The 24,611-nt window shown below is 40.7% G+C and overlaps 1 protein-coding gene across 15 annotated transcripts in view; it reads left to right on the top strand.

Annotated features, from left to right (window-relative positions):
• The window catches only part of CADPS2 (calcium dependent secretion activator 2), a 312,438-nt gene that overhangs the window by 145,706 nt on the left and 142,121 nt on the right, over nucleotides 1-24,611 (top strand). For 8 of the 15 annotated variants that reach the window (XM_062609684.1, XM_062609683.1, XM_062609689.1 and 5 more), the window contains exons 7-8: nucleotides 783-894; nucleotides 14,774-14,913. In XM_062609684.1, the coding sequence (XP_062465668.1) occupies nucleotides 783-894; nucleotides 14,774-14,913 (252 nt within the window). Of the gene's footprint in view, nucleotides 1-782; nucleotides 899-14,773; nucleotides 14,914-24,611 lie in introns of all 15 variants that reach the window. The other 7 variants (XM_062609680.1, XM_062609685.1, XM_062609681.1 and 4 more) reach the window with 1 other exon arrangement.

Genomic DNA, 24,611 nt, shown 5'->3' with positions numbered 1-24,611 from the left:
GATAAGAGATGCTCTTTCAATGAAAAACCCAAGTTTGTTTGCTGTATTTAGGTTCTCTAAAAGCATGAAGCCTTGTGGCAATAATTGTCTTGCAGAGTTGTAGTCACTCTCATAAATAATATTTGTTTTCTCCATTCTTTTGTGTTTGTGTTTACATTTTTCCTACATGCTTATACTAAGTTGTAACATCTCATAAAACACAGTTTTCTCTGATCAAGTCTCTTAATTTCTGTGTGGTTTGGTAACCTAAATGTATTTTTTTTTTAGAATTGAGAGATGATTCTTTGCTGAATTAATTTGACTTGTGTGCACAAGATAGTGAACAGAGAATCATACAGAATCATAGAATAGTTAGGGTTGGAAAGGAGCTTAAGATCATCAAGTTTCAAACCCCCTGCCATGGGCAGGGTCTCCTCGTCCTGGGCCATGTCACCCAAGGCTCTGTCCCGCCTGGCCTTGAACACTGCCAGGGATGTTTAATAGAACAAAGATCTCTCTTTTGGGGTTTTGTCATTAACTAAACTATGATTTTTATGACAAAAGTCATACAGAAAAAAAATGGTTTGGCTTCTTGTAGAGAAAAGCCAGTTCTCCCATGTAGATATTTCATCTTGGACGATCAAATATAAACCTGCTCTCTCTATCCTACCCTCTCTCACAAAAAGTTTGGAAATTAAGTTCTAGGAGTGCATTAATAAAAAATCTGTACAAAGGATTACAGTCTTATCACTCTCAGGCCTGTCCTCAGCCCCAGTTAAATTCTGTTCTTTTATTTGTTGCAGGTGGGGAACTCAAGGGGATTTCACCACTACTCACCCTCGTCCTGTTGTTAAAGTAAAGCTCTTTACAGAAAGCACCGGCGTGCTGGCACTTGAAGATAAAGAGCTGGGAAGAGTGAGTATTATGTGTAGACATGAGAAATTATACATAGAAATGTGAGTATTGCTAAAACATGCCATAAACTGGTATAAGGCATTCAGTATAGCATCTGTTCGGCTACATTTGTACCAAACAATGCTTTTTTTTCGAAGAGTTTCTAGGACTGGAGGTTAAAAAGATTTTAAATTTAAATTAGTTTGGAGAAAGTTATTGAATATAGCCTTTTCCTTAACTGTATCCTGTGGCCCCAGATGGTTTGTTTTTCCCTGCCACCTCACCCTTCCCATCCTGGCTGCCTCATGACACGTCTGTTTGACAGCTGGTCAAACCAGTTTAAAAAAGGTAATAACTTTCCTTTCTTGTTTGGGAGTGGCAAGGGGAGAGAGAGAAAATATAAATAGCTAATGGAGGGGAGTTAGGGCTGAGCTCACTGTGTTGTTGTTGGAGTCTGACCCAGCTTTCCCAGACAAAGCAAGATACATGAAAAGTGAGGGAGGGAAGAGCTATCTTCTTTTTCTGTTGCAGATTCTTACTCCCCTTCAGCAGAGAGTCTGCATGCTTTTATCAGGATATTGATTTTATGTTTTATAATACATGGATATTGATTTTATGTTTTATAATACATTAGGTATTTACCAAAAATGCCTAGCCCTCTCCTTGCCCAAAAAACGCCTTTTGTAAAAAATGTAAGTCAAAGATAAACCTCCCACAATGACCTTATATACAGTGCATGGTCTTTAGCACTGGAAAACAATGAAAAAGGACATTTTTGCTGTGCCTCAGCCTGTTTGCACCTCCCAGGTCCAGCAGTCCCCAGGGTTGCTGACACCTTCCAGCTGCTGGTGGTAAACACTCAACTCAGGAGAAGGGGGAATCTTTCCAATCTCTCGTTAATTTGAGAGTGGTAGTTGCTAGCTTCAGGGGAGATTGGAAGAATATTTTACCGACTTTTTACAAAGTAATTTCAAGGTACTGTGTATACTCATGGTATACATTTTACCTTTCAAAGGCTTGTTTTGTTGTTGATGGCTTTGTGTTCAGGTTTGAGAGATTTAAACTCAGGTAACCTTTGAAAAGATGCAGGATCTCACTGGGTAAGTTTAATAAAGTTTGGCAGCTTCGTGCTTGATCAGTATACTGCAATGATTCGCAGGAATGCTTCTGATTCAGTGAGGTTTGGTATGCTCTGGAAAGGCCTGAAGATACTTCTGCTGGTACTTTTTTCTCTGCCTAAAAACTCAACTCAAACCTGCCACTTCTGAGGTAGTTTGCTGTGGACATTAATTCCCATCTGTTGAGTAAATCCTTCAACACGTGTCTTGACCTGCTGCTGCTTTTCTACATTATTGAAGTTTGCAGCTCCCATACCCTGGAGTCATTGTGAAGGTTTTGTTCTGTTTAATCTATAATTAGAAATAGATGGAGTCATTGAGCTACATGATTTGAATTTTGAATTTTCATGACATACCAAAGGGTTTAGTCTGCCACTAAAGGATCAGCTTTTTATGAACACAGATCTAAGGTGTGAAAGGTAGAGCCAGCAAAGTTTCCCAAGAGTTGTAGAGGAGAAGGCGTTTCCTTTGACCCCATCAGTCCATGGCAGTCTCTCACAGTTCTGAACTTAAGATGTAGCCCCTGATCTCAGTATGACGCCACTGCAGCAACTGTTTCAGGAGGAGGCGCTGCTGATTTCCAGAAGTAGCTAGCTCATGGTAGAGCAGAAGGGATGCAGGTTTGTGCTTTCAGTAAAGAAGGCAGACCATGCTTACAACTTTATATACTCCCTGTTGGGAAGCAGAGTCTGGGGGCTGCTTGGTCTCTGCTGCAGAAGTTACCAGATAAGCATCAAGCAAGAGAAGGGATGTTGTCTGTACTTAACATGTTCTTCCTTCAAGGCATTTAAGATGTGCTTAACTAACAGGAAGAGTACTTACTACATCACTTGTCTGATATTGTTCCTTTCCTCTAAAAAGGCAGAAATAAATCCAGTTGTCAATGCTGAGAGAATGTTTTTCTTACTGGGGTATATTCTTCTGACTCCCTGCTGTTTAAGTGTTGAAAAAAAAAAAAACAACCAAAATCTTAACTTTTATTTTCTGTTCTACGCAAACTGAAAGAAGAAATGTGTGTTGCACAGGAGGGAAAAGGATGTTATTTTGATTTGAGTTGCAGTCTGTATCTGTGGTTGTGCAGACCTCCACATACAGTCAACACTGAATTTAACTTCTAGAAGGCTGGCTGCATCTTTCAAGCTGTGTTTCTTCTAATGAGGAAATGTTAAGGACCTACTTTATTCAAAATCTTTGAAACATGTGGTACAGTTTCTATGTGACTGACACTGATCTGGCTGTTTCAGTAATTTTTGTATGTGCATACAGAAGGCAGAATTGACTTTTGCAGTTATACGTGCAACAACTAAGGAAGCATGAAGAAGCCTCCAGAATTTGGTGTAAATACTTCTGAAAAACTAGCCCGGTGGTTCCTGGAGCTCGGGGATCTGACACCACTCTTCCTTGTTCAGTACTTTGTGTATGAAGATGTTCAAACCTAGTAATTCGAAGTGACAGCCATTGTGGTTGCTTAGCACACATGTGAACACAATGTGAGAACGGCAGGTGGTGTTTGATTGCTGATACTTTCTGAATATAAGATTTTTTCAGCCTTGTTGCTCTGACTATTCAATTAGAAGGGAACTATTGTCTCACAACCTGCTTGTCGCAGTCAGCTGCAGCCAGGAATAATTAGCTGTGCAGTTATTGGTGTTTTTCTTTAGTGCTGCTACTCTGCCTTTGATTTAAAGACATGATAAAATAGCTGCACTGGCTACGTACCTGTACTCACATGATTGCCTAGTTTCTGAATGCTGACTGCACTGGGCATGTTGTTTCTCTTCTGTGCTGCATTCAAAGAGCCGCTGAGCAGAGACAATTTCATATTGTGAATATGTTAATTTAAAGCCTGTCATTCTGGGGAACGTGCTTCTCCATCACATATTGAAATAACTGAGGTTTTGCAGGTTAGAGTTTTTCTGTCTTTTAAGTTTGGAAAATGATAAGAGATTGCTTCCATTTCCCTCTTTTCTCTTGCTCCCGGAGCAGTCTGCCTCTCAGCATCCTGCTATGTCTGGCTGAGTGTGTTATTTCCACACTAATAGGGGGTTTCTCAGTAGCTTCTTTGAGAATGCCTCTTGTTAAATTCTTGAGGCATTTTTCATTCAGGCATGCTCTTTCTTAGATTTGGGGAAAGGCTCTTTGTGAAGGAACTTTTATCAATTGCTAAAATCTATTAAGGTAAGTGTTGAGTGGCAGCAACAGCAGAGGTTCCTTGATGGCAGAAGTTGCAAAGGCTTCCCAGTTCTTTGTCAGCAACAGTCTATCTCTTTCACCATGTGCCTGTTCAGTTTTTGTTTCTTTTTAACCGCCCAGTACCCAAAGCCTTCTCTCAGTGTTTCAGCTGTAATACAATCAATTGTAGCTGAAAACCAAGAGATCACTCAATAGGTGAGGTCATAGAGTCATAGAAAAACAGGCTGGAAGGGATGATGGAGCTTGTGTAAAATGCACATAAACTCTCCTGCTGATCAGTCTCTTATTAATCCTTTCTTTAGCGGCTCCCTAGGTGAGAACTTTTCTAAGGGAGTTACTTTCAGGAGAGCCATCCTTCCACTTCTACCTCCAGTCTTGTCCCTTCCTTGAGCTGCTTTTGCTTCATCTTCCTGGCAGCCGTGCACTGTAACTTAACTAGCACTAAGAGGACGTAAGTGTGGTGCTCTGCTTGGCAGGCTGCTGCCGGGGCGTTCAAGGGAACTTCACTTCTTGCCACACTGACAGGAGCTTCTGGCTTTCTGACATTAACCTGTCTTTGGGCTGACATAACTCAGAACAGCTCCAAACTTTCAAGTTAAGGGAGAAGGTGACTTGAGAGGAGTCGGTAGACATTTCTACAGAAGAACTGGTAAGTATACCCAAAGTGAGGCTGGGGCCAGAGTTACACAAACAATGGAATATTAAAAGGTCTCTCCAGTGTTACTGGTCCTCTGTTTTCTATCTGTCCTGGGTTCAGCAGTAGCAGTCATTTTTCTCCTCCTTGGTAGCTGGTGTAGTGCAGTGTTTTGACTTTCAGCTCGGGAACAGAGCTGATAACAAGGATGTTTTGGTTTGGCCAAGGACTTTGTGAGGCTCATGCTCTGCCAGGGAGGAGGGGGAGCCAGGAGGAAGCAGAGACAGGACACCTGACCCAAACTGACCAAAGAGGTATTCCATACCACAGCACGTCATGCCCAGGAGGTAACTGGGAGTTAGCCGGAAGGGCCGGGGACTGCAGGGTTGGAGGAGGTATCGGTCAGAGCTTGGTCGGGCTGGGGGGGCGAGTTATCGGTTGGCTGGTGGTGAGATGATGTATTCTCTTCCCTTGTTATTTCCTTTATCATTATTATTATCGGTGGTAGCAGTAGTGATTTGTGTTATACCTTAGTTACTAAACTGTTCTTATCTCAACCTGTGGGAGTTGCATTCTTTTCGATTTTCCTCTCCATCCCTCCGAGAGCAGGGGGAGGGCAAGAAAAGGGGGGGGAGTGAGCGAACGAATTACCTGACTGGGTTTAAACCACGACAGTTCTTTTTTTGGCGCCCAACGTGGGGCACGAAGGGTTGAGATAACGACAGATTTGACTGGATTAATAGTCACTCGTCACAATGCTGATTTATTGGCTCTCAGAGTTGTTTCGCTTGATCTCACAGCTTCAGAATGTTGTAACTTACGTAGAGCCGGTATTTGCTGTGATAGTGTTTATCAAGTATGGGGCCTGGGCTAAGGTTCTTGTCTCACTGTGCTTTATGGCAATGGCTTGTAATACGGGCGGGCTCCAGCAGCAGGGCGGGACGGACGTGGCCGTGGACTTGTACCTGGCCGTCCGGCTGCTCTTCACCGTCCTGGACCTCACCCTACTCTCTATCTTCGTGAGGCTGCGGGGAGCCGAGGGGGAGCGGCCCCGGGAGCCGGCGGCAGCCGAACCGGCCCGGGAAAGCGGCCCCGGGGACCAAGCGGCGGCGGGAGCGGGGCCGGAGGCCGCGAGGGGACGGCTGCCGGTGGAGGAGGTCGGGGAGGTCGAGGAGCGGAAGGAGGCGGCTGCCGAGCAGCGGGAGAAGGCGGCGGAGGAGCCGAGCCCGGCAGAGGAGCCGAGCCCCGCGGAAGAGCCGAGCCCCGCGACGGCCGAGAGCATTCCCCGGAAGCCGCCTGCCGAGCCCCAGGAGGATGCAGGAGACCACGCAGCATTTCCCGGCAAGGCGGAGGAGGAAGAGCTGGACTCAGGAAAAGAGAAGCTGGCGGTGGGAGAGCCGGCAAGCACAGCAGCTACACCAGCCCCAGTGACAAGTACAGCAGCTACACCAGCCCCAGTGACAAGTACAGCAGCATCAACTGAGAGTTCTGAAGGTTTTGAATGGCCTTTGGGTGTCCTTGGGACTTGCCTGCTGATCGTGATGGGGATCAGCATGTTGGCACACACACAGACTGTGTGCTACCCACAACCATTTTGTCTGATCTCAAAAGTTAAGCAGAGTCAGGTTTGGGTCTTGTCTGGGGTTAGACAACAATATAGGGGGACCAAGAGGTTTTCTCCAAGGCTGGACAGTGATGAGTGGCAGGGTGTGTGGGACAGTATGGGCAAGTATCTAGTCCACTGGGCCCCTCCAGTGCTTTGGAAGCATCGGAGATGGAAGGCAGCTGTATGGAGTCCCCAGCAACAAGCTGCAGAAACTGCTGAAGGGGACTGAATTATTTTAAGCCTGGTGGGCCCATGGCACTTCAGGCCATCAGAGCAGAGATGCAACACAGAGATGGACTCATGATCGAGGGGTGGACTTAGCAATGGACAATATTGCCCAGGTTATTCACAAGTGTGAGCACTGCACACAGTCTCTCCTGCTCTGGAAGACTGTTACCAGAGATGGAGCCTGACATCATGGACCAGATGGACACAGCAGCTTTATAGGGACTGGTCCGTGCACTAAGATAAGAGTGCACTGAGATAAGAGTGATGGTATATTGAAAATGTGGGATCTGAGCATGACGTGAATGGTATGGAATAAGGGGTGGATAATGTCCTGGGTTCAGCAGTAGCAGTCATTTTTCTCCTCCTTGGTAGCTGGTGTAGTGCAGTGTTTTGACTTTCAGCTCGGGAACAGAGCTGATAACAAGCGATGTTTTGGTTTGGCCAAGGACTTTGTGAGGCTCATGCTCTGCCAGGGAGGAGGGGGAGCCAGGAGGAAGCAGAGACAGGACACCTGACCCAAACTGACCAAAGAGGTATTCCATACCACAGCACGTCATGCCCAGGAGGTAACTGGGAGTTAGCCGGAAGGGCCGGGGACTGCAGGGTTGGAGGAGGTATCGGTCAGAGCTTGGTCGGGCTGGGGGGGCGAGTTATCGGTTGGCTGGTGGTGAGATGATGTATTCTCTTCCCTTGTTATTTCCTTTATCATTATTATTATCGGTGGTAGCAGTAGTGATTTGTGTTATACCTTAGTTACTAAACTGTTCTTATCTCAACCTGTGGGAGTTGCATTCTTTTCGATTTTCCTCTCCATCCCTCCGAGAGCAGGGGGAGGGCAAGAAAAGGGGGGGGAGTGAGCGAACGAATTACCTGACTGGGTTTAAACCACGACACTATCTCAAACCAGTTTCAGTAATTGTTGGTCTATAATGCTATTTCCAAATCAGTGAAACAGGGTGTATTTAACTAGGAAGTTTCCCTGTGATCTTTGCTGAGACAATGACCGGAATCATAAATTTGCATGTGCCAAATAATAATGGTGATTATTTCATAACATAAAATTTGCCTGTCCTCTCTGTTTGCACTGGAATCTTTTCAAATCACTACATTTTAAAACAGGAAAGAAAAAGCCTTCCATAGAATCAATTAGTCCTGTTGTTTGAAAAAAGCTTCAACAAGTGCCGTTGAGGGAGCATATGATCTTATCTGTCAGGCACTTGCTGGTTTTCATAGTTTTAAATAATCATTAACTGAGCTAGAAGTGTCTCTGGCAGAACATGGGAGTTAGAGAACTTGGTTTCTTTGGTTCATCATGAGGTTTCTTGCTTGACCATAAGTGTATTGTTTATTCTGAACAAGCTTGCAATGCTGCTTATGACTGAGGCCATGTGACATAAGACTCAGTCCTCAATTACTTGTAACTTTGTCAGACCTTAAGTGTTAAGGCTAAAATTTTTTATCCTAGGTATGGAATAAGGTAAAAAGAAATTGTGGGTTTGGTCAATGGCAAAAAGCGCTAATTTTGTAGCACAATCAAGCATGGCAACTTCTTTTGTCTCAGTCTTCTGTCTTTCTCATTGGGGACCATACAGTTTAAAGAAAGGACAGGAAGCTGGGTGCCAAAAGCAGCAGCAGCTCCTTGGTGTGAGAGGGAGCAGGACAGGATGAGGGATAGCAGGACAGCCCCAGGTATCAGGCAACACCCTGGGGATGGGGAAAAGTTGAGGGTTTGGTGTGCTTTTTGAAGATGGGCAGCACTGTGTTATGAAGAAGAGACTGCTGATGGGCTGCAACTTTTTTTCTTTAAGGTTGTGCAGTGTAAGCTGTACTGGAGGCAAGACAAGGGCTTTCTGTAATAGCATGTTGTGACATCTGCCTCTCAGCCAGGGCATTAAGGAGCAGCTGCAAACCTTCTTCACTTTTCATCTTTTTTGCTTGTGACAGGGAGTCAGAACTCAGCATTGTCTGTTCAGATTTACCATGATTACCAAGGTTTGGTGCCCAAGGTCTGAGATCTCAAAATGTGTCTAGCACCAACCCAATTTGTAAAATGTCTCATTTCAAATACTTGACTCAAATGAGTAGATAACTCCCATGCTTGGGTTCAGCTCTTGAATATCATATTTTTGGTGGAAGTAGGGGATGGGGAGGAGAGGGATCTGAGTTGGACATGAGTGGGGAGGGTAGGGGGAAAAGTGATTATCTTGGCTCCTGCTTTTTCTCCACTGTGCTTACAGCTTGCAAGTCTGCTTGCCTCTTAGCTTCCTTGGTCCCTTTTGAAAGTTGCATTTTCTTTTGACAGCAGCACAACAGCAGACAGGAGTGGTTACCTTGAGAGCTTTGTCTAAATATGGGAATACTAATAGGAGGTCTTTCTGTATTTCTGCACAGCACATGTGATTCTGAACCTTCTGCTTGGTTATCAACTCTGAGAAAGCAAGATTGTCCCAAGTTTGGTTTGTTCAAGCTGTCAGAGTATTTTGGACAACTCAACCTTTTCATACCTTTAAAGGAAGGTATGATGCCAAAGATAGAGAGGTAATAATTGCTTGGCTGGATTGATTGTTTAGCTCAGGTGTACTTCCAATAACTTCTGTTGTGATCCAGCTGGGGCCTTAAATACACAACTAAATCACAAGAAATGATGGCTAGTTAAGTCATCAAATGATTATAGCTTTATGTCTTTCAACCTGTCATATTTTAAGGCCAGGAGAGGAATGTTTTCAGTCATTCACAATTAAGAAACAGTGTTGTGAGAACATCACCTTGCAAAAAGCCATAAATGCGTTGCTCTATAATATTTAAGAGTTCTGTGTTTATTTTAGATATGAATGAGAAGGGCTATAAAATGAACTTGGTATTTCTTCCATTACAGTGTGGTCTGAGGAAGTGCAATACTAGATATAATTGGACCACATGGCTGAGCATTTTTAACGATCATGAGATAATTTAATTTACTGAATTATCTCAACACACATTGTTCTGATACTATCAATTTGCCTTAAATCAGTTGAAGCAATGTAATGCACAGCAGCTGTGTTAGGTGTATGGCATTTCGGTCATTAATAGTTCATTATACTTTTTAATGATGATTACCTCTTAGTTTACTTCTTGTAAACACAGTGCTCTACTAATAGCTCATAGTTCTCTGCTGCTGCTGCTGGATAATCTCCTATAATGATATTCATATATAGAAGAACAAGAGCATAAGATAAATTAAAAAATAAAATATAAAATAAAATTTAACTCATAAATGTATGATTTAGTATGAATTTTACGAAACTTTCAGAAATTTTAGGCACAGTGAAAGAATATCTTGTAAGTGAATTTTATATCCCTCAGAGAAGACACGAGTTGATACCATTTTATTTTTTAAAGTAGGTTATAGAACAACACCTAGAAGATTAAAATCCCATAAGCAGTGCTGAAAGGAAATCCAAGACAGGTTCTTAGAAAGCTTCTTCGTGGACAATGGCAATGGCATTGTATTGGAGAATACTTTTAACACAAATTTCAGTAACTTTTTACTTTTCCTATCAAGAAATATTTGCCCAATATTTTGGGTTCAGTGATTTCATGGGAGCTTGCAGCTTGTGCCACCTGATGGGATGGTACACAATGGTTAGCATTACCCTCTAGGGCAATATTAGTGTGAAAATTATTGTGAAGATAATTAATGCCTGTCAAATGCTTTGTGTGCATGTGCATAGTGTGTTTGTGTGTAATGATAAAAAGTCTGATGACAAAGTTCTTTTAGCTCTCATTGTTTAAAGCTGGAAGGCATGACAAAGTGTAATACAAGTACAACACAGTGCATACTTAAATAATTTCTGACAGATACTTACTCATTGTGAGAGCTTTGAAAGCAAAGCTCTGAAATACTTCTTTAAATATTCAGAAAAGGAATTGTCAGTACTGAAATAATGAATTAATTATACACTTGTCTGCTTGTATTTGCATGATCAGCAACTCAAGAAGTTGACAGGAGAAAGATGTCACTTGAGATGCATAAACTGTAATAAGATGTTGCAGGACAACAGGAACTATAGTCTGTAGGAAAAGAAAAATTCATAACATCATCTAAAGTCCTATGTGAATGCTAGGGGGTTAAAGCAACCAATGAATAATAATCCTGTTATGTAATCTTGCATTTAAAAAGATAAACGAACAATAAACCATTTGCTGTTCAGTGCATCAGAACGCAAAGTTTGCCGTACTCATAATGCTTGTAAATGCTTTTTAAGAGATGGCTTTATTCATAATAACAATCAACTTGTTTCTTGGAAAGAAGGAACCAGATTTGTTCTAAATAGTGTTTGCTATTTGTGAAAAGAAAAAAAGTAGCCTCCTGATTTATTGAAACCAGAATATACTGATTCTTCTGCCATCTCTTTAAAAGGTAGTGAATGTATTCGATAGATCTGACAGGTTATTTCTCCCACTGGTGTTATAAAGGTTGCACACTTGATTTGTGGAAATTCATCATATTTTTCTGCTTCAATAGAGCTACTGATATTAAGGCAATGCAGGAACGTGTTTCTGCAAAATACTGAGATGAGAAGTTGAAAGCATTCAGCTTACGTCATCTTTCAGATCTGAATGACACTATCTGTTTTGCCTTAATAAGATCTGTTAGATTTATGCTTGCTTGGAGATACTTCCTTAAGTGCTTGTCCTGGGTTCAGCAGTAGCAGTCATTTTTTCCCTTCTTGGTAGCTGGTGTAGTGCAGTGTTTTGACTTTCAGCTTGGGAACAGAGCTGATAACAAGCGATGTTTTGGTTTGGCCAAGGGACAGGACACCTGACCCAAACTGACCAAAGAGGTATTCCATACCACAGCACGTCATGCCCAGGATGTAACTGGAGTTAGCCGGAAGGGCTGCTGCAGGGTTGGAGGAGGTATCGGTCAGAGCTTGGTCGGGCTGGGGGGGCGAGTTATCGGTTGGCTGGTGGTGAGATGATGTATTCTCTTCCCTTGTTATTTCCTTTATCATTATTATCATTGGTGGTAGCAGTAGTGATTTGTGTTATACCTTAGTTACTAAACTGTTCTTATCTCAACCCGTGGGAGTTGCATTTGATTCTCCTCTCCGTCCCTCCGAGAGCAGGGGGAGGGCAAGAAAAGGGGGGGAAGTGAGCGAACGAGTTACCTGACTGGGTTTAAACCACGACAGTGCTTGATTAAACTTCTGTAAGAACACAGAGGATAATATATTTTGTATTATATATGTGACACAAGACACAAGTACTATGTATAAGAAACTAAGGTGATGGTTAGCATGATGATTAATTTTAGTTTTCAAGAAATGAATGTGAAGAATGATGCTTTTTGGAGTGTTTTCATTTTGAAATCCTGCTTCATGTTCATGGTAATTCAGAACTCTAAATTGATTCAAGAAGTCTAAACTGATTCAAAAATAGTGCTTGTAATAAAAAAGAAGGAGACATTATGTTTCAGCAGCATTTAGATGCCAAACGTGTGACTGTGGCTAAGTTTTTCATGAAGTAGTACTATTTAATTGTATTGGCTATAAATTAATAAACTTTCTGGTTGGAGCAATCCCAGTCACAGGTACAGGTTGGGCAGAGAAATGATTCAGAGCAGCCCTGTGGAGAAGGACTTGGAGGTGCTCATTGATGAGAAAATGAACATGAGCTGGCTTCAGTGTGTGCTTGCAGACCAGAAAGCCAACCGTATCCTGGGCTGCATCAAAAGGAGCGTGACCAGCAGGTCAAAGGAGGTGACACAGTCTTCCACAGTCTCCCACAGCATCCTCACAGCTAAATTGAGGAAGTGTGGACTGGATGATCAGGTAGTGAGGTGGACTGCGAACTGGCTGAAGGAGAGAAGCCAGAGAGTTGTAGTCTATGGGGCTGAGTCTAGTTGGAGGCCTGTAACTAGCGGAGTGCCTCAATGGTCAGTAATGGGACCGGTATTATTTAATATATTCATCAATGATTTAGATGAGGGAATTGAGTGTACTATCAGCAAGCTTGCTGATGACACTAAGCTGGGAGGAGCGGCTGACACGCCAGAAGGCTGTGCTGCCATCCAGCGAGACCTGGACAGGCTGGAGAGTTGGGCAGGGAATAACTTGATGAACTATAACAAGGGAAAGTGTAGAGTCCTGCATCTGGGCAGGAACAACCCCAGGTTCCAGTATAGGTTGGGAAACAACCTGTTAGAGAGCAGTGTAGGGGAGAGGGACCTGGGGGTCCTAGTGGACGACAGGATGACCATGAGCCAACACTGTGCCCTTGTGGCCAAGAAGGCCAATGGCATCCTGGGGTGTATTAGAAGGGGGGTGGTTAGTAGGTCGAGAGAGGTCCTCCTTCCCCTCTACTCTGCCCTGGTGAGACCCCATCTGGAATATTGTGTCCAGTTCTGGGCCCCTCAGTTCAAGAAGGACAGGGAGCTGCTGGAGAGAGTCCAGCGCAGGGCAACGAAGACGATGAAGGGAGTGGAGCATCTCCCTTATGAGGAAAGACTGAGGGAGCTGGGTCTCTATAGTTTAGAGAAGAGGAGACTGAGGGGTGACCTTATAAGTGTCTATAAATATATAAAGGGGGAGTGTCACGAGGATGGAGCCAGGCTCTACTCAGTGGCAAACAATGATAGGACAAGGGGTAATGGGTGCAAACTGGAACACAAGAGGTTCCACTTAAACTTGAGAAGAAACTTCTTCTCAGTGAGGGTGACGGAACACTGGAACAGGCTGCCCAGGGAGGTTGTGGAGTCTCCTTCCCTGGAGACATTCAAAACCCGCCTGGACACATTCCTGTGTAACCTTATCTAGGTGTTCCTGCTCCGGCAGGGGGATTGGACTAGATGATCTTTTGAGGTCCCTTCCAATCTCTAGCATACTGTGAAACTGTGATCCTGCCCCTCTGCTCTGCTCTTGTGAGACCTCACTTGGAGTATTGTGTGCAGTTCTGGTGTCCTCAACATAAAAAGGACATGGAACTGTTGGAACAAGTCCAGAGGAGGGCCACAAGGATGATCAGGGGACTGGAGCACCTCCCTTATGAAGATAGGCTGAGAAAGTTGGGGCTGTTCAGCCTGGAGAACAGAAGGCTGCGTGGAGACCTCATAGCAGCCTTCCAGGATGCTGGGGAAGGACTCTTCATTAGAGACTGTAGTGATATGACAAGGGGTAATGGGTTAAAACTTAAACAGGGGAAGTTTAGATTGGATATAAGGAGGAAATTCTTTCCTGTTAGGGTGGTGAGGCACTGGAATGGGTTGCCCAGGGAGGTTGTGAATGCTCCATCCCTGGCAGTGTTCAAGGCCAGGCTGGACAGAGCCTTGGGTGACATGGTTTAGTGTGAGGTGTCCCTGCCTATGGTAGGAGGGCTGGAGCTATATGATCTTAAGGTCCTTTCCAACCCTAACTATTCTATGATTCTATGGTAAATATATAAATATTCAACAGCCTGAGACTAATACTAATCTAAAGTTAATTGTTAGCTAGTAGTTTCAAAAATTAAATATTTAAAATTTGACGTATTTTTCTTTTTTTTATATGTCTGCCAATGTAGATTAAACAAAAGATTTATACCATATCACGTGTTAACTGGATATAGTACCTTACATTTATTATACTCCACTTGCAGCAAAGATGCTTTGGAATTAATCTGCAGTTTCTGAAAATGGAGTTAGTAAGACAGAACATATTCTGGTTTTCTTCCATTAAGTAATGTCATGACTGAAGGGGTGAGCCACTGCATAATGCTAAGCAAATTGTTTCAATAGGATGCTTCCAGCAGACCACTGAGTAATATGAAAGTTCAGGTTCTTATTTAATTATACATGACCATTTTCAAGTGTCAATTGTTCCTTTTTTTGTTTAAAACTGTTAATTCAGAATGAACTAACAGAGGAGGAAATTGTATTAACTCAAATATGAAAATTCCCATTTGTAAGAAAACGAGTTTGTTTTGGAAATTTGTTTGTTACAATAAGATTGAGTCAACAGGCTTCTTGGATTTATGAAACAGTTTTAAGTTGACTTTAAGATCGGAGGAGATGCAACAGGAGTCTTCACTGCTTAGAAATTTTTATTAGAGACTAACAGATTTATTTTGCGTCAACTCATTGGAGTTTTATTTTATGTCTTGCAGGTAGTGTTGTATCCAACATCTAACAGCCCAAAGTCACCTGATCTGCATAAAATGGTAGTCCCAAAAAACAGCCAGGACAGTGACTTGAAAATTAAACTGGCAGTGAGAATGGATAAACCACCTCACATGAAGCACTGTGGGTAAGTGTCCATTTCCTGCTTATTTTATTATTTTGCCTCACTCTGCCTGTGTTCAACCATGTTTATAAAGTTTGTAAAACATTATAAATGTGCACAACAGTTCCCATAGCCTGGCATTGTATTAAATCCTCATTTTATATATAAAGCTTGGAATAGTCAGGAATAATAGTCAGATGTTTACTGATGTGTAAAGACAAATGATGAGCTAACTCTGAAATGCAGAACTTCGAGTACAGTGTCATTTAGAATCCGGTTTTGAATGTAAAAATTTATAGCACTTTGGAAAATAAAGCTGATATTTAGGAGAAATGTATTTTTCCATTAAAATAGGATTAATTGTATACCTGAATATGATGGTATTTGCAACATAGCCTTCTCTTTTCTTTCTCTGTCTGCTGTAGTATTTCTCTTGTAAGGAATTAAGGTACAAATACCAGTTTAAGGATGTTTTTCTGTCAAACATTGAAACTATATGGAATAGATTATTCATGAAGACAGCTCCCCTAGGCAATTACCATCACTTTTCTTCATCCCAACTGCAAAACCAGATAGTGTTGCCGACAGTAGCAAGGCTGTATCTGTTATACAGCAATCACCAGGGTTGTTTTCCATCCTTCTGACTTCTTCTGAAGTAAGTAGAAATTAATTTCAAAAAAGAGGACTATTCAACATGTTAATGTAGTATTAATGTAGTGGCCATACTATTTAGATTCCTTTTTTATCTCCTTCTATTAATATTCTGCTGGTTATATACAGACATTAATTGCTAAAATCTCCTATGTTCAATACTTTTTTTAATAATTAAAAACGCCTTACATTTTGGCAAAGCTGTAATTGTTTGGGCTGAAATTTCCCAGGTATCAACCTCAGCCCTCATTTTGGTTTTGGGAAACATAGACGGAAACAGTCAGGAATGTAGCAGTGGGATTTGGTGGCTGGAGACCTGTGGCTGGTGACCAGAAGCTGTGAGGAAAAAGAGGGAAACCAGTCATGGAGCCAGTGAGAACTGGAGCTACTGTATTTGGAGACTGGGAACAAGGTGAGAAAACTTAGGAGTAGAGCTGCAAGTAGGTGCATAAGAAAAATGGTGTAATGTGTCAGGAGAGAGCAGGAAGACCAGGCTGACATAAGTTGGAGAGGTCCTAGGGAGAAAAGTGCTTGCCTGTACTAAAGCATGATATCCTCCTGTTAGTTCTTACCCCACCAATTCTTTTCCACTCACCAAAGACCTCTGAAATGGTTTGGTAATTGCGGCACATCTTTGTTTAGATCCAGAGCGCTAACATAGGTTCAGTCTGACGCTGGAAGACATTCAGCCTGTTGAAGTCATGAATGCTGCAGAAATGGCACAGTGCTGCCTGTGTTCTTCGGTGGTTTGTCAAAAGGTAGTCATGGGGCAGCATGAATTGATGCATCAACAGATGCATCTAACTTGAACATGGCCTGGTTTGGTTGCATACTGCACACCACGGCTACATCAGGGATGTTGTGTTCCCATGCACAATAGGCGACAACAGGGAGAAGTCGCCATGTTTAATCAGGTCACTGATAATGTTGGGGTTATACTGTCTGCAACCCCACTCAGGGTGTAACATGCAACTTACATTGACCTGGGTCCAGCAAAAAGGACAAGGCTCCACTGCTTCCAGTCATCCTGCTTCTGGGTCTCTCAGAGGCTTTCTAGGCTGGGAGCTGTTCTTCCAGGGTCTTCAGAGGATCTTCCTAACCCCCCAGCTTACTTTTACATACTGGTTTGTGTCACTAGTCTTCTTAGAGAGCATTAAATGATTGCCCAATCAAATATTACTTTTGCTAACTTAATTTAATCATTACCCCTTTCCTCTGCTGCTGCTGGTTACTTCCTCACATTGATTTTGAATCCTGATCTCCTGGCCTAGTTGTTTACTTCTTCATTTTACTTCAGGGTCACTGCTGTCACTATTATCCAGGCAGATATTGTCGTTCTCACCAAAAATGCTCAAGGGCAGTCTTCATTTCCCTTTCATCATAGCCATTAGCCTTAATGATGATTACCTACTTGTCTAGGAAAGTTAGGGCATCAGGGGAGGGCTGTATAGACTCCTCCACCATAAATATATGTGACATGAAATAAAAGGTTAATAGTTCTTCCAATAACCATTGAAAAGGTTGATGAAATACTTTATAATGATACTGAAGTTGCGGTGAGAGGAAGGTAAAGGGTGTTTGTTTGATAGGAAAAAAAAACCACCTGCTAGACAAATCATTAATGTGTACAGTCAGGAACCGTTAATGTTATGGAAAGCCATCATCCAAGCACTCTCTGCAGCCTTCTCTTGACTTCCTGGGTGAGTGTAAGTATTAAGTGGTCATTTGCTTTTTTTTCACGAGGGATTCCCATCTGCTTCAATGCACAGATTAAAGCTGTTCTGGTTCTGAACTGATACTGTGGTATCACAGAAATCCTCATTTGTGAAGAGGCTGGAAACACACAGTGGATGATAGACAATATTATGGTAAGGCAGAGGAATATTGTGCAATTAAGGGATGCCTGGAAGAACTGGCTTTTATCCCCGTTTGTGCTACGCAGAAGGACCTGCCTGTAGGAGACTTGAAACATTTCCACCTATAGTAACTGGTGGTATGTCATTTTTTTCACATGCCCAGTTTTATAAACTGGAGTCTGATTTCATAGAGGTGCCCAACACTACAGTTACTAGTTGAAATCAGTGGAAACTAGGCTGCAAATATACATTGTGCTATTAGAGTCCAAATATCCTAAAAAAGCAGATCTTCATCTTAACAGCCAAAGCCTAAAAATTTTAGTACTTCAGTTCTCCTGTTATCAAGAGAGAATAATACCACCTCCCAGTGTTGTACACATCTGAAGTTAAATCTTGAGAAACAACTGGTAGGAAAGGCTCTTGCATACCTCATGAGCTGGGGAAAGTGAGGCATGGTCACTTCTTTAACACATGGCCAAAGGCTTATGTTCTGCTGGGCAGTGTTACTGCAGTGCCAGGCTCTGCAGCTTACTGGTGCACCTGCACAAGGTACAAAAGCAAATAATTCATTACTCTCTATAAAGCAGTGTTTGCCTAACATGCAATGAAGCATGTATGGAGGAGGAAGTAAAGTGTTGAAGAGCTGGAAGGCAGCTGCTGCTGTCCTGAATAGTGAAAAGGGCTGGGAGGTTTTTTTTGGTTGGTTTTCTTTTTTTTTTTTTTTTTATGTATGTGGTCAGTTACTTAAGCAGTGGGTTATAGAGTACATAAAAAGGGAGGAAATAAAAGGTTGAAAGACTGTGATCATCCTTGTTGCTAGAATTTTGTCATGTTAACAAGTTGAATTTTACAGCCTTAATGACAGTCTTCTAATGTAGTTAGTATGATTATCCCAGTTAAGTTCTAATTCTTCAGTTTATTTCTCATACTTCTCATGCTTTACCTTTGCCCCATCTTTGGACTAGACAATTTACGTTTTCTGTGTTGGCCTGAGTTAACACCTAACATAGAAGATCCGTATTTGTCTCACAGGAAAAGAAGTCACTCTGTTGGCGTTAGACACTGCCTTTCAGCTGAGAATCTCAAAATTTATTCAAAATTGAATTAGAATTTTACCCCACTGCCAATTGCAGTAAGAAGAGAGGTTATTAGATTAATGCTGTATCATAATTAAAATAAAATAATTATGGTGATAAGAAATGACTTTTTTTGAAATAGGGATAGCTGTGTTCAAATATTTCAGATTCTTCAGGGACAACAAAATTCACAGGCCCAAGCTAATAATGGGTTTACAGTTTTACTCCTTCAGAAAAGTTTCTCCTTTTTAAGACTGACTTTACTTATTGACGTAGGGGATATGCTGAAAGCCTTCAAAACCTGTCTCGCATTTATGCCTCAAAAAATTCAGTTTTATACTTTCTTGTACTTGAACTGAGATTTTTAATTCACAAATAGTATTCCGGACTGCAGCACCTTCAGATCACATTCTCTCTTTGAGCTTCCGTAGACATAACAAATAATTATATTTCAAATAAAATTATAAACATGGGATTTTTTCCATTATAAGATGTAACCTTAAATAAAAGAAATAAAAATCCTTATGACTCAACACTACTATGAATCTCAATTGCAATTCATTTGTACCTCTGAGAAAAAGAGATAGCTTTGGTAACCAAATTACTTTTACACTAGTGTTTGTGTTGACACATTCATACAGCTAATCTGGTGTTACTTCACTAATGTGATTCTTAAAAAAACACTTGATCATGGAAACACTCAATGATTTTTCTATGCATTCTGCCATATGCTTAAAAAACAAGGAATGCTGATATACATCTTAGAATAAATATAATCCTCTTATTTATTTTAGGGTTTTTTTTTTAATCTTGCATGAAAGGCTCTCAGAGTCTGAAACAACCATCCTTTTCTATTTAAACCTGTCAGTTGATTGCAAGGGGAATCATGCACAGCTAGAAATCTTGTATAATGATGAGGTAAAGTCGCTCTTCAATGGGGATTTGTAGAACAGTTCCGAATATTGGCAATTCACGATACTCCGGGTTTCTTTCTCATAATTTGTAACATATTTGTCGTCTTCTCATAGGATGTGGCAACCTTTTCCTTGTCTAAAATGCAGAGCCCATACAATATGTATTTTTTTTAATCTTCTTTATTAAGGTACTAGAGCAAGCATCCATAAAAAAGGATGGGTTTAATATTTCTGTTAATTTCTTCTGTTGCAGTCTTGAATCTAAAACAAATCATCAGAGGAACTAAGCAGAATTTGACCTAAAAACTTCCCATACAAAAATATTAAAAGCCTGTTTATTTCTGTCAAGTTAGAACAGCAGCATTAGGGAGGTACTTTTTTCTTCAGGAAGGCTCACTTGGCTATACTTAACTCATAATTAAATTAGGGTTGGAAAAACAAGTTAGGCAGGTTAATCCACTCAGGATATGGGGGTTACTGTAAATACCTTTCCTAATGCATGGTTTATTTCTAATGTGCCTTTGGACATCCATGTGCATTTAAAGCATACATTATTTTTTTAAAGTAGGTTTTGTGTCAGTTAAGTTGTCTGTTAGCATAGCCTAGTGGTTACTAAAGGGTATTATTCTATTGCTTCCAATCTAGAAATAAAATAAGAAATACTGAGATATTTTCAGCTTGCTTTGCTTTAAAATGGCCATTAAAAACCAAAAAATGATAATGTACGATGAAATTCTTACAATTTGAACAGCCTGAACAGTACAATCTTACAAAGTGGAACTATTTGAATCTGACTTTCAAAGTAAAACATTGCAGCCTAGTTCTTGCCCAGAACTTTTCAAAGATTTGAAAGGCAAAATTCATTCTTGTAAGTTCTTTCCTGCTCTCTGCTATTTCATGGTGCAGCTCGAAGAGTTATATCTTTAATTCCTTAAGCTCTCTCTTGTGCAATGGGGATTAACTGAAATGTTCCTATGAAAGCATTTATAAACAGTAAATATAGCTGCTGGTTCCTGTATGTTACTGAAGTATCACATTTTTCCTCCTGCTGCTGTAGTTTTAGAGCTAAAGGAAATCTGTGAGACAAATGTCCTGGTTAGCAGTCCTCTAAGATGCAGAAAATAAGTAATTTTCTCCTCTTTTTTTTCTGACACTTGTCACCCATTAATAAAAGAGTTTGTTGGAGAGGAAAGCAAGTATAATTACCTCTCTTTTACAGATGAGTGAAATGAAGGCCAGGAATGAACAGAGAACACCCAAGGTCACAGGCAATTCAGTGACTGAGCTGAGGATAACACTGGGGTCTGCTGACTTCTCAGTGGGTAGGGCTGTGTTGTGTGTGACTGTTACCTGAATAAAATGTTGTCATAGCTACTAGTGAGCACATAAGTCAGCTAAGAGCAGACACAGGGACAATGAAGTCAGACAGAACAATGGTGGTGCCAGCTGCTATGTGCTGCTTGTCCAGGGTCACCTAGCAGAGAAGGGCAGGAGGAGAAATAGAATTAGCTTTATGACTTGAAGATATGTGAGCTGATCTGAAGATGGAATCTGCTCCTAGTATCATAATTTCAGAGAAATGTGCAAGGTGATCACATTGCAATGCCTCTATTTCAATTACTTTAACAGCTAAAGATGTTAGGGATAGAGTCACTCTTCTCTTAGGAAGTACTGCACACTCCCTGTCACAAATAGGACTTTGTATTGCATATAATGAATTTAAATCTGGCTTCAGACATTTCTCTGAGCTGAAACATATATTTTCCATGCAATAAAACCAGTAACTTTCTATATTGCTTTTCAGCTGTTTCTGAAAATAGTTTTCTCATTAGTGAATATAGTAACATTTTTCTCTTATGAAAAGGGAAAGGGGGCTGAGAGATTCCAAATAACCAAATGTTAAAATAAGTTGATACTTATTTAACTATAGCATTTCTTTATCTACATATGTAAACTCTTCTGTATCTCTGTATAACATTTGGTTTGTCTTTCTAAGTGTGTGCAACATAGCTAGTTGTAACCATAAAGTCAGTATATTAGCACCATCTAGCTTTCTGTTTGTGGCTATTGCACTTTTTTTTTCCAGCTTAAAAAAGGGTAGGGGAGTGTTGACTTCAGCTGCTGCTTCAGAGAGCAGGGCTCTCACTGTCCGTTGGTATAGGGCTTGTGTTTCAGTTTGTGAACTTTAAGACTGGGACGCATAAGGAAAATCAGAAGGAAGAAAATGTTGAGTTTGTTTGAATTTTGCAAACTTCACAGAGTTTGGAATCCTTTTCTGATTATTTAGTCATATGGCCTCACTGTAGCAGCCCAAAAAAATTAGGTATTTAGGCTATATCAGAGTTGGCTGAGTTTTCTCAAAGCCACTGGGTAGGGAGAAATACCTTGACAGGTTGGTTTATCAATGCTAAGGCATTGCCTATGGAAAAAAATTTAAAGGTACACTAGAGTCCATAAGGTAAATTTTTCACTGTATGTACTGCATTCAGAAGTATGGCTTATCTACTAAGTTAAATGCCTGATCACCCGACAACTTCAGTGGGCTTCAGTCATGTCATGTCATCTCCTGTCTCATGTCAGTCATGTAATCTTTTTTCTTCTGCCAAATTCACAGTTACTTAAATCTGAATTCTGATCAGAGATAAACTATACATAAGTGATTTTTAAAAGCTAGGTCTCATTTTAAATGAAACTTGGGCTACTTTGAAGGCTAGTAAAACAATTTTGCTACAGGTAACTGTGTCCTTGGGAGAAATATCTTCACTCCTACTGATATTTCTTGGTTTTCTTACAAGTTATAGATATTGACCTTTATGGATAAAATATACTGTTATGAGATGAATGACATTAGGTATTTCATATTAAATAAATGTCACTTCAATTAATTCCTCTGAGGACTTGGTGTTGGCACTGGTGGTAGTTTAGGGTTTGTGATGTCCTCTGACACAATAGCTTTTTCTATTTGGCAGCTGACACACTTGATTTGCGGTTTTAACATCTGCAATTTGATTCAAAACATTTTCCTATCCTATCAGTAGAACAGTAGAGTTATAAGAAATATGGGTGAAGTATATCAGTGATCTTTATCATTTCTATTACAATACATTTGGGAGGTAAATCTTTCTACAGATACCTGATAGAGATTACCTACTGCCATATTCAAGTTAGCTGGGCCTGAGTAAAATGAGTCACTTCCTCTAGCTATGATTTTACAGTGTGCACAGCTTTTCTTGTCTCTCCTATTGCTGGTAAATGGGACAATGTTTGCTGAGTAAATCTGGCCTCAAAATTAGCACCCAAGTTGCCTGAAGAATCTCATTCTCATCTAGCCATGTAGGCAAGCTCTTTTCCAAAGAGTTCCTTATAAGCTGCTGGGGATATCAATAATATGGAAGATGAACAAAAGCAGTTGTATCTAAGGTTATTCACTAGTAAGGAAACTGTATTTATGAGCGAAAGTGAGTTAGAAGTTTCTTTTTAATATAACTATTTCATGAGGAGGTCATGAGACTTGGCAGCATAGAGGGAAAGAAAGAGATTATACTTGGCTAGCTCTCCACCCCCACCAAAAACTGACTGTGTGATGCCAGCATTGTAGATCTGTTGGGGTCAACAACATGGTCACCACACTTTTGAAGTAAGAGCTGGCTCATGCTCACACTGAAAGCATGGACAACATGACCTCATATTTGCTTGCCGTATACAGAGGACCTTTGAGACACTGGGTGAAAGATACCATTATAGTTTCTGACAAGAAGGCATAAAGAAGTATCAGAGTTTCAGTTAAGGTTCATTGTCTTTGAAGACAGAAGAGGTGTGAACTGCAAAGCTTCATTTTCCTATCCATATTTAACCTGGACCTAGCATGGCAATCCAAAATCTTAAGACTGATCAAGACAACCGAGTCAGTGGTAATTACTTCAGCACTGCATTAATACAATGCTGAAGCAAACTGTATTAATGCAGTGTTTTACTCAGCAGCACTATGAAAGATGTGTTGTTTAGATGATAGAATAGGCTTTGTTTGAATTTCAAACACAGTTGACTGTTGAAGGAAAAGGGTGTGTCAGTAAAAAATGTGAGCATCAACAGGAGTGAACAGTGCAGCCTACTGCTTATTCAGAATGTCTGCTTTTCTCTTCACATTAAGGTATGCCAGAATCTCACCTAACATCCAGCACCACATATTTATGTGTGTAGAACATGTTTTCTCTACTCAGTGTATGGTCCTGCAGAAGGATCAGAAACTCCTATGTAAAGTATCCTGGCTGCAAACTTCAGAAAACTTTATGAAATGAGATAGTCATTGCTGAATACCTTGAACTGGAAAGGACTGGCATTGCTAATCTGTAAATTAACTACTCTTCCTGCTGCATGGAGTTAACATGATTGCCTTGAAATCATGAGAGTTTTTTACTAAAACTTGGGAAGAGGAGATTATCTTTCCTTTCAACAGTAGTTCTCAGTCACTGACTCCAGAGATCCAAGACCCTGAGGACAAGTGTGTGATTATTCCTTTCTGCAAGACGAGACTCATAAATCCTACCACAAAGTAAACCCAAGTGTTTCAAGAACTTCCGATACATGGAATGAGAATATTGAGAAATAATCACAACATTTGAAAACTAAACCAGTGCCTTTACAGTTCAGCAGAAATATTGGTTGAATTTGGGCCCATAATTAGTAAAAAATACTGATTTTAGGTCCAGTAGCAGTGGCATATATTTTTATTTAGAGAGTCGACAGTAGCTTGTAGCTATAATCATCTTACATCTTTCACTAAATTCTGACAAAAGTACAATAATTTTCCATAATCATAAGGCAACATGCACTGATATATACTATGATAAAGTTTTCCTATGTGCATTTACAAAGAGCATGATAGAATGGCTTGATTTTTAATTCACTTTTAGTGATATATGGATGCCTTACGACTATTATTCCAAAGTGTCTCAGTAGTATTTTCTGTTATACTAGTTTAAAATGTGCTAAACACCAGTATTTCGTTGTGCTAAATGAATGATTCCATTTTGTCATGAAGAAAAGTGCTAATGCGTTAACTGTCTTCATTTAAATGATTTTAATATTACACACTTTGGCAAAATCAGTTGACTGTAATCAGTTATTTTTTAAAAATGAAAATTGAACTTCATGAAAAATGATACAATAAAATTACATTAATGATTGATTGGATAATGATGATGGGTTAATGTAAAATTGCTATG

Source organism: Pezoporus occidentalis, unplaced genomic scaffold, assembly GCF_034315485.1.
Source record: "Pezoporus occidentalis ecotype Australia unplaced genomic scaffold, CSIRO_AGI_Poc_V1 ctg14, whole genome shotgun sequence".
Taxonomy (NCBI): Eukaryota; Metazoa; Chordata; class Aves; order Psittaciformes; family Psittacidae; genus Pezoporus; species Pezoporus occidentalis.
The sequence above is the reverse complement of the archived record's forward strand: the minus strand, read 5'-3'. Positions and strand labels throughout refer to the sequence as shown.